Source organism: Atheta coriaria, unplaced genomic scaffold, assembly GCF_025399875.1.
Source record: "Atheta coriaria isolate IRGN ID8LTWV9N9 unplaced genomic scaffold, Caltech_Dcor_3.1 hic_scaffold_7_pilon, whole genome shotgun sequence".
Lineage (NCBI taxonomy): Eukaryota > Metazoa > Arthropoda > Insecta > Coleoptera > Staphylinidae > Dalotia > Dalotia coriaria.
This window is the reverse complement of record NW_027045449.1, coordinates 201,570-211,713: the sequence shown is the minus strand read 5'-3', so window position 1 is coordinate 211,713 and position 10,144 is coordinate 201,570. Positions and strand designations below refer to the sequence as shown.

The following is a 10,144-nucleotide window of genomic DNA, read 5'->3' as shown; positions in this document are numbered from 1 at the left end:
TAACAACGCTGTAAACCATCTGCTTATGCTTAAACTCATGTCGCCAGTAATGCGCTTTATGACTAATAGTAAACTTTAATGTAATTGTTTGCTTTTGTTTAATCCACCGCTTTGTCAAAGTAGGCTCTGCTCCGATTTTCAAAATGACTCAGCACTCACAAAAACTGCATTATTACTTAAATAAAATCCTAATGTCCACGTTAATTAGGTGATAAATTTCGTGGAAAATGTACCGGTTTAGTTTCGATTGCTTTAGTTAAATATTTGAAATTTTCAAGGTATGCACCTCTAATAAGATGCGTGTGATTCTCCGCAAAGAGGAAATGAAAGCCGCAGACCGCACATTGTAACGGAATAAGATTTGATGTAGTAAAGTTGAATGTGAAATATGTGAAATCGATTCGAGTAGGTCAAGTAGGGCGAATCAATATTAACTGATATTAACACTCATGACCTTACATTACCGTTTAGCGCACGAAAAAAACTCGCGAAAAGCCATTTAACGCCATTAAAACATTAAAAACTTGAGACTTTCAAGTTGGAAAATTTAGCACAGCATGAAATACAATATCTAATTATAAAAACACTTGTTCGCAATAACTTGTTTCCCGATTCGACGCAAAATTTAAAACGGTGTCACCTTATAAGGTGTTTTTTAATTTTATGTAACAAATGCAAAAAATTCTTATCGAAATGTATCACTATTCTGCGCAGAAGCGCTTATCGTTCAACGTAGTAGAGAAACGGAACAAAAATTATCACAAAAACTCACCTAAAATATAAAAAAACGTATTAAAAACTATTTTGAGCTCATTTAACACATTTTAAAAAGACAAAAAATTTAAAATATTATAAAATCTATGAAATTCGCTCATTTCCTGAACGAAATATCAAAAAATTTCAAATATATTGTGTTTAAATGCATTGTACAAACATTACGTATCAAAATCATGTAAAGATTCCTGATTTTTCACTGCCTACATGAAATATCCTAAGCGCACAATTCATTCAGTCGTGTGCGTGCCTCCTGAACAACTTTTGTAAGCCTTTCACGCGTTGCAGAAGTCTGCGGTTCCTTCAACTTAGCATTTGCAAGATCCAATTCACATGCAAACTTCGTAGCGTTGGTAAACACCCTGATATGACGATCCTTACAAATACAAAACAAAAATTTCCCTTGCGGATCAAAAAGTAATTGCGTAACAGTCGCACCAAGATTGATACTGCGATGAAGTTCAGCTGGTTCATTCGGACGGTAGATTTTATAAAAAGAAATCATTTCCATTGATGAAATGACAAGTGTATCACCTTGCGGAGAAAGAGCAATTCTTGGTTGTTTTCCATTATTAACAACAACATTTCCGGATGCTTGTAGGATGGGATTCCTAGCGTGAATCTCCGGTGGAATATCATAAAGTTTCCATGCGCCTGATGGTGATATGGTGGCTAATTTGGTCCCTGTTTGATTAAAACTCAAATAACAAACATCTTTCAAATCAAAAGCTTTCTTCAACGTTGAAATATCCTTCCGAGAAACCGTCCAAACACTTGCATCCGATCCGCAAGCAGCAATAAACTGCCCGCATGGAGAAATCATCGCAAACGCCATCTGATTCAATCCAGTGTCAATCTTTGTGATTTCATTGGGTCCTTTCAAATCCCACAGGGTTAATTCATTACAACCAGTCGCAGTGAGGATGAATTTCCCATCCGGAGCAATACTAATCGCAATGATTTCATTCTCACCGCTTTTTGCGAATGTTTTCGTCGGTGTTGTACTGAATCCACCGCCATCTTTTTTCTCGACACGATGCACTTGGCAGGAATTGTCCATGCTGCGATGAATAACAAACGCGCGTGAATCCGGCGACCAACGAATCAAATCACCGGAATCACCGTCGAGGTTAACACGAAAGGATTTACAGGATGTGTGCTGCTTCTCGGCGACTTCGCGCACATCCCACAGCAGCACAGTACGATCTACAAATAAACAGTGAGCCATTTTGTGTTTGAGTGTATAAAAATTATTGTCTTTTTCGTAAGGCCCAACTTGTTGCGCAAACAAATCACAATATAAATAAGTTAAAAATTAAATTAAAAAAATTGTCAATTGTCAAAATCATCACATAGTCAATCAATCACTAAGCAGAATTACAAAGTTTTAAACGCGATCAGTTGCGGTCCATGATGCACATTCACTTGCATCTGTTGAAGATCTTTACGCACACGCCACAAAATCAGTTCCATCGCAACAAAAGCATCCTCATGACTATCATGTCCTGATGATAATGTCTGTATATCCCATCCGAGGATACTGGCAGCTAAACTCTTCAAACTCCTGCGACAATGCACACCAAATTTATGCGGGAACACAATCGCCGTATCAATACAACACTCATGGATGAGTTTGAGTGCTCTGAGATCATTTTCCAGCCCGTGGCCGACGAGAATCGTCGCCGAGGTGATAAACCGCGCCATGTCCGCGTGCACATCACTCAACGACTTCGCACATGAAGTCGGCCCGTAGATATCATCACTTGTAATGCCCGAGAAGCGAGTATTAAAGTCAACGATTCGATTCTCCGGACGCACGTAGCTATCGTACAGCACACTACCGTCAGCGGCGATAAACGTCACCTTGGATAGTTCAAGACCCTCGACGGTGAAGCACATTTCACAATCGAGCGCAACCACAGACTGATGACCTGGCTGCAGTGGATACGGCGGTGGCATGCGGATATAATCTCCGTACGGGCCGTTACATCCAGAAGTAACACCCTGCCAGACGTGGGAAGTTGCTGCGGTGCATCCAGCAGACTGCATTGATCCACAGCATGTGTATCCATGCGATTGCAACTTGCCCCAGTGATAAACACACTTTTCCTGTGTTAGATACTCGTTGTTGGTGATGAAAAACCCGCGGAAACACCGCGTGCATTTTCTTTCGGTGGTCATTCCTTGGATGAAGTTAGGAATGGTTGGGATGCTGGTGAATCCATCGTCGGAATCACTTCCACTGCCGCTACCGCTACTGGCGCTTGATCCACCGGATGAATTCAGTTGGGCTTTGACGTTGTAGGTGACTAAATTCCTCTGGCGGCGAGCATGGCGGTAGATGATTACTTGTCCAGGATGCAGGCCGCTTTCTATCGGGTAGCCGAATGTGCAGAGTTGTGATGGGGTCAGCACATAGGGTCGTAGAAGTGTCTCCAGGGGCGGTGGCTTGCGATGACGATGGACAACTAAAGAAAAGTGGTGAAGATAACTCTCTTTCTTCAAATTTCACACTCTCAACACTATCACCAAGCATATAATCGTCTGTTTTTCTATCCCTATCACCTGTGAGTGTGTATTTGTTGCTTTTTTGTAACAAGTGGGCCTTACTTTTATAAAATCATTCAAAAGAACAATCCAGAATAAATTTCTCAACGTGTTTTTTGTATAATTAAATAATAACATGTAATTTATGTATTTATTGAGTTTTAGCAACTTTCTAATACTAATTTGCTCAAAAAATTAGCAAGTTTAAATCGAATTTTATGCTGAATTGTAATTTTGGAAGAATGACAGTTGTTTTGCGCTTGCGCAATAGAAAAAAATAAGAATAATCTTACCGCCTGCGCATGTTGCAAGGTATTTCCCATTGGTTGAATAATCCATGCTGTTGATGATGCCTGTATGACCTTTCAAGGTGGTGAATAACCAAGGATCTTTCACCTCTTTCTCCTTATCCTTTTCCGGCTGTTTCTTCGTCTTCGGCTGGTTCGATTTGGGCTTTTCTTTGGGTTTTTCTCCGTGCGCATCTGCGAAAACATGTGTACGGTAAGTTGAAAGTGAGGTTACAGTTACGTTCGCTCAAGCACGCGTGCGAACGGCGAATGAATCACTTCATCGACAGTCGTATGCTAAAATACAAGCGGTAATAGATGACTCATTACGTTTTTTCGCTGAATTTCCGTTGGAATTGCCAGCGCGTTGTTTGACTTCTCGATCACCACCACCGCCGCGCGATGCATCATTTTTCGTGTAAATTTTCACCACGGCAATAATGAAACACAGAACGCACGCAAACACCGCGATTAAAACATCCGGACGGCCCGAATCCATTTTGAAGTATTAATAATAATAAAAACGTATTTATTATTTATTAGTGGTGGCTTTTTGGTTGCCTACCAGCGCGTTGTTACATTTGATGCGTACTTGACGGATGCTCACCGACGACTGCAGACGAACGGCGTTGCGCACGCGACAATACCGAAACACCGCGTTGTTTGAATGCGCGAATAAATTATTCGGCGCGCAAAACTTTCGAACAACTTTCATCCGAGCGCGTGTTACGTCGATTGTGTCAGATCGAGAAAGTGATCGAAATGTTACTCCTCCAGAGGCTGATCATGTGGACGCTGGTGGTCACCGTGATCAACCTAGGACTCATACCAAGTAAATAAAAATAAAAAAAAAATCAAAACGAAAGTGAAGGTGAATGTTTTGATTTTATTTGCCGTAGGTTATATTATCGAACTCACGGCGGACCACTGCCTCGACGCCGACTTATCAATGCTGGCATTGAAGAAAAACATCGATTATTACCAAGAAGCGATTGTGCCAACACGTCTGAATGTGTCACGGTTGCGCAACGCAAATAAATAAACAAATAATGGTGTTTTGCGCCGTTATCAGCGCTTTTCGTAGGTGTAAACATTGATGAAATTATTGTCAAACTTACCACACGAGTGTATATCTATCCGAAAACGTTTTTGCGCACTCTGCAAACTTGTTACACCGACTGACATTGTCCACGAGACGCGCCGGCGTTTTTATTGCCCGATTTGCTAACGGGGGTTGCATTTTAAAGCATTAGCCGCACGGGCGTATTCGAGGAACTTTAGACAAAGGGGCTGCGATGCGCTTAATGATGCGCTTTGGAGAGGTAACTGACTGGCGGCCATTGTGCGTGCGCTTGCCTGGACGACGACGTCGGGCACGTTTGCACAGATAACAGCCGATTAAAACTTAAAAACGACGCATTAATCTTTTTACGATATTCATGAGTAAACAATTTTTCTACGTGCTCGCCTACATTCGTAAATAAACAATCGGGTGTATTTATAAACATGCATTATTCACGTTTCTGTTTGTTTACGCGATTGCGCGTGCGCGGTGGGCAAATTGTTGCCGAAATAGGTGCAATAAAGACATTATCTGCTATTTAAGGACATGTAGACAAGTTAACAACATTTATTTTTACTGTAATATACTCGACAACTGCTTATTTTATTTATAAACTTCTTATTTGACCTGTTTTCATTTATTTATGGTTAGGTTAGGTTAAGTTGATGTAAATCAATATTTTATATTGTAAAATATCAAGAATGTTATGTTTACATTTAAATAAACTATGACATTTGTCACATTTTGTAATATTTGTTAATCATTTTCATTTTTCATTTCATTCGCATTCAAAATTCGTTTGTAAATTTTTTGTTATCGAATAAGAACAATGCCGAAAAGAGGTGGAGGAGGAGGTGGCGGTGCAATGCGCGGTGGTAGAGCTTCACCGCCTCCAAGACCGCCGCCGGTGAGATCTCCAAGACCGGCATCCCCGCCCCCGCCGCCCAGACGACAATACAGGTTTGAAAACAACAACAAACCATATATTTCCGAATGATGCAAAAACCGTTGTTTACGCGCAACATTATTTAAATGCGCATTTATAGATCGAGTGAGATCCAGACTTATTTTTCATGACGCATTCGAAAATATAAATTCAGTTGGAATTAATTCAACTAACGCTTGTAATATATGCAACCCAATATACAGCTCTGCGTGTTATATATGCGTTTCTAAATGGTATACGCAGATGTAGTTTAGAAAAATACGCGAATTAGTTAAAAATAATTTTTTGGCTCGTGACAATGAGTCAACAATGCGTATTTGGAACTCTCGCTAGAGAAACTTCTAGATGTTTGCGAATTGATTTAAACGTAGTTGGTACACGTCGTGGATCGATTGTCAAAACCTAGACATTTTTCTCGCCTCGTGCCGTGCGCGAGCATTCAGTTTGTCAAATCCACTCGTGCTGTAGCGATCGCGCTGACCGTCAGCGAATTTACGTAACGCTTTTTTGTTGTGCGACGTGTACCTGTGAAGCGTACACTGTGATCGAACTGATTCTTGTCCGTTTCTGTGAATTATTTAATCGACATCATGCCTCGACGCGGACGATCTCCGTCGCCAACGCCACGTGCGGCCCCAATGGCTCGCCAGCAATCTACATATGTACCGGCAAGGCAACCGGCTCCGGCACCAGCACCAACTCCTAGGTATTTTTTAAATAACAAAAATTAGGCTTAAAGACGTGAAAATTTAATTAGCGGATATCTAGAAGTTAATATATTGTGCAATTTATTGCAAGGTACAAAGTCTCTTGATGTATAACGGGTTGCCTAACGGAAGAGAAAATTCTAGAATTTTTAAAATTTAGAACGCAATATTTGAGTTCATTTGCATAAAAATCATAAAAACGCAAATTATATTAATAAATTAAGTATATATTTATGTATTTTTATTAAAAATTACATTATTTACAGTTCTGTGCCGGCTCATCCTCCAGCAGCAGCAGCAGCCCAGCCAAAACAACCTGGCCTTTTCGCACAGATGGCAGCCACCGCTGGTGGCGTTGCAGTCGGTTCAGCTGTTGGACACGCCGTTGGAAGTAAGCTTCAAAACAACATTCATCAATCACATGAATTAATTTTTAACTTTTTTTAGGTATGATGACTGGAAGTGGTGGAAGTGCGCAGGCAGCCGCCCCACCAGTCCAAGAGCAATACTCGAACTATCGCAACACCGAACCGAGCGGTCCATGCGCGTATGAAATCAAGAAGTTCCTCGACTGCGCCGCCTCCCAGAGCGATCTCAATCTTTGCCAAGGCTTCAACGAGGCCATCACCGAGTGCAAGATGCGCAACAGTAACTAACTTTTATTCCAACTAGCAAACAATTAACTTTAGCGACATGAAAATGAATGTGAATTACTTCTAGGAACGTTTAGTACCTATTATTTAATAATGCAAAGTGCGACAAATCATGCGAAACAATTTGTTTTAGATATACCTTAAGATTGTTGCATGCTGATTGAACAGTTTGCTTGTACAAGCAAACAAAATGAAGACGCGCACGAAAAAAACAAGAAAACTGAAACTTTACAAGCATTATTCTGATTTATCAAATGTATAAATATTTTGTAAACTAGATAAATCTTATTTGTTGCACCAAAACCATTGAATTCTGTTTGTTTTACTTGTAATTCAGTAGTAAGCGGTTGTAACTCTAGTTGTAACTCTCAATATGTAACTGTACAAAAAACATAAAAATTCATAACGATTTGATTGGCCTAGAAAGTTTTGCTCGAAACGATGCAAAAGTTGAATATCAACCTACCTGCCTAATTACAGTTTGTCTGTGGATTGATTTCAAGGTTTCGGCGGTTTCGTCGCTGCTGATCATTAAGTAATAAAAACATGCGCACTGCGAATGCACATATATTATTCAATTGGGAGTGGATTTTTTTATAATTTGATTACGAACGCGATCGAATGATGTTTAGTAACATGTTGCGAGTCATTCCGTCGGGTCAAAGTATTCCAGATTAAACGATAACGAGAATTGGTTGATGTTTATAAGCCGCTGCTCGGCGTGCTACGGTTTAATTCGTGAGTGGGTTTTGTTGACCGAAATTAACTGCGCCGCGTTGAGTGGATAATGGAGTCGCTTTTCAAGAGCGATGCGGAGGTAAAGTCGAGTTTGGCGTTTCTGAAATTCCCCGCGCTGCGGGATCATCCGCGGCACACCGGCGACATTTGGTTGAAAGGTAAACGCATCGACGATGAGCTTGGTAATTTATGGCGGATTCACGACGGGTTGTACGACTTCAGCGAATTTGCATCGATACATCCAGGTGGGCAAGACTGGATTGACCTGACAAGAGTAAGAGTTTATATAATTTCACATTTTTAATATACTTAAACTAATTTTTTATATTTTTCTGTTCAGGGAACTGATATTACTGAAGCATTCGAAGCGCATCACATCCGTGCATATCCTGAAACACTCCTGAAGATATACTTTGTTGAACAAGCAACAACTCCACGCAATTCTCCGTTTACTTTCCATGAGGACGGTTTTTATAAAACATTGAAGCGTCGTGTGAGGAAAGTATTGAAAGATGTCCCTCAAGAAGCCTCGAAAATCAGTGATAAGTACGCGGATGGTACACTGGCTGCATATGTTGTTTTCGCCATGATGGCGGCGCAAACAGACAGTTATATCATCGCCGCCATTGCTGGACTCTTCTTAAGTATGACTACGATCATCGCACACAATTATTTCCACCGCAAAGACAACTTCCGCATGTATTACTTCGATTTAAGCTTGATGTCGTCCAGGTATTATTCATTTTTATACATTAAATGTGTAAATTATTAAATTTTAATGTTTTGTTAGATCGTGGCGTATTACGCATGCGCTCAGTCATCACATCTACACGAATACTGTGTATGATTACGAAATATCATTCGTTGAGCCGTTCTTTCAATACCTACCGATGGAGAAACCACTTTTGGTACGCTACGGATCATGGTTTTATGGTCCTGTTGTTTTTGCGCTGACGTTTATTGCATCGTATATTCGCATGTGAGTGCAATTTTCTTTACAATACCAGTTTTATTGAACGTATAATGACGCTTTTGTTTTCTTGTTACAGGCTGCTGCAGGTACACGAAGATGGCTTGCATACATTTCGTAAAGAAGCGTTGTTACCATTTATAATCCCCATTCTAATGTACTTAACATCGAATAGAACGGTAATTGAGGTCGCCATCTTGTTCGGGATTATCGCAATTGCCGGCGGGACGCATTTCAGCACCGTTGGAATTAATGCAGCTCATCACCATCCGAAGATATTCCACGACGGGGATAAACCCAGGTAATATTAACAACTTTAAAGTATTATAATCGCATCTTATTGGGTCTTGCTTTGTTTTCTTAGAAGTGAAACATTGGATTGGGGATTACATGAACTAGATACAGTTGCTGAGCGCTCAGATATCAACTGGTCGCATTATTTGGTGATTACGAATTTCGGAGAACATTCACTACATCATTTGTTCCCGACTTTGGACCACGGAATGTTGAAGTATTTGCATCCGTTGGTAATGGAGGTGTGTAAGGAGTTTGATGCTGAGATTCGTGAGCGTACACAATTGAAACTCATGGCTGGGCAGTATTTACAATTGGCTCGAGTAAAACCATCTGAGAGTTATGCGGATCGAAGTTCAAGTAAATCTAAGCGCAACCAGAAAGGTTAAAAAATTGATTATTTTTATCAGTTTAAACTCTTCAACGAATAATTTCATATTTTTCTCGGGTTGTAGACTTAGTTATCTTGTTTTTATTATAAAGTTAATGTTTAAACTTTGTTATTGTTGGTATAGTATCATACAAATTTATTACTTAGTAATATATATGTGAAAAGATTGTTTGGATGAATATTGTATAGATATATATGATCCAGTTTGGTGCATCATCCAAATCAGACATAAAATGACTGTTAAAGATGATTATTTCGGCCCTGGTTGATTACAAAACTTAATTCTAGGCGAAGAAAGTCAGAAAAATTAGGATTTTATCGAAATGGATGACATTTGTGTATTTTGTTGCTAATTACGTTGTATTTAATATGCGCAAATTGCATTTTTCTATGACAAATGATTGATTGAGTAAGGTTATGTATGAATGATTGCACAATCATTTTATAAAAACTTGCAACAGTGAGTAATGTGTTATGATTTTTGATGAATTCGATTAATATTCACACATTTCCACGAAATATTCCGTCCATTTTTTGTCACCTCAACCCTATCCGACATAAAATGACCGTCAATAATGATTATTACTCAAATTACATAAAATAAATATAGTAAACATCATGTAGATCATGTAGATGTAGTGTTAATACTGTCAAAATTAGATTACATTTATGTATTTTATTCCTAATTACGTCGTATTAATACCCGAATATAACAATTTCCTATGATAAATGTTTTATTGATGAAATGATTGAAGAAAATGATTTTATTTCTGC

The 10,144-nt window shown here is 39.4% G+C and overlaps 3 protein-coding genes across 6 annotated transcripts; 2 read left to right on the top strand and 1 right to left on the bottom strand.

The window, feature by feature from the left end:
* Window positions 1-840: 840 nt before the first annotated feature.
* On the bottom strand, window positions 841-4,991 carry LOC135796397 (transducin beta-like protein 2). 3 transcript variants are annotated; one of them, XM_065308409.1, is made up of 3 exons: window positions 3,939-4,442; window positions 3,615-3,803; window positions 841-1,980 (listed from the first exon to the last, which is right to left on the bottom strand). In XM_065308409.1, exons 1-3 carry the CDS (start codon window positions 4,105-4,107, stop codon window positions 992-994), a joined length of 1,347 nt encoding a protein of 448 aa, XP_065164481.1. In that variant the 5' UTR covers window positions 4,108-4,442; the 3' UTR covers window positions 841-991. The 3 variants fall into 3 exon arrangements, with proteins under 3 accessions (XP_065164481.1, XP_065164483.1, XP_065164480.1); XM_065308411.1 differs by lacking the exons at window positions 841-1,980; window positions 3,939-4,442 and adding exons at window positions 2,002-3,242; window positions 4,727-4,991; XM_065308408.1 differs by lacking the exon at window positions 841-1,980 and adding an exon at window positions 2,002-3,242 and having other exon boundaries at window positions 3,939-4,450.
* Window positions 4,992-5,440: 449 nt separating this feature from the next.
* LOC135796401 (coiled-coil-helix-coiled-coil-helix domain-containing protein 10, mitochondrial-like) lies at window positions 5,441-7,386 on the top strand. Of its 2 annotated transcripts, none has more exons than XM_065308416.1 (4): window positions 5,441-5,631; window positions 6,591-6,715; window positions 6,772-6,972; window positions 7,111-7,386. In XM_065308416.1, exons 1-4 carry the CDS (start codon window positions 5,501-5,503, stop codon window positions 7,119-7,121), a joined length of 468 nt encoding a protein of 155 aa, XP_065164488.1. In that variant the 5' UTR covers window positions 5,441-5,500; the 3' UTR covers window positions 7,122-7,386. The 2 variants fall into 2 exon arrangements, with proteins under 2 accessions (XP_065164488.1, XP_065164489.1); XM_065308417.1 differs by lacking the exon at window positions 5,441-5,631 and adding an exon at window positions 5,994-6,323.
* Window positions 7,387-7,616: 230 nt separating this feature from the next.
* On the top strand, window positions 7,617-9,834 carry LOC135796398 (cytochrome b5-related protein-like). Its single transcript, XM_065308412.1, has 5 exons — window positions 7,617-7,989; window positions 8,056-8,447; window positions 8,506-8,694; window positions 8,765-8,986; window positions 9,050-9,834. The coding sequence occupies exons 1-5, from the start codon at window positions 7,765-7,767 to the stop codon at window positions 9,366-9,368; spliced, it is 1,347 nt and encodes a 448-aa protein (XP_065164484.1). The 5' UTR covers window positions 7,617-7,764; the 3' UTR covers window positions 9,369-9,834.
* The last annotated feature ends 310 nt before the right edge of the window (window positions 9,835-10,144 follow it).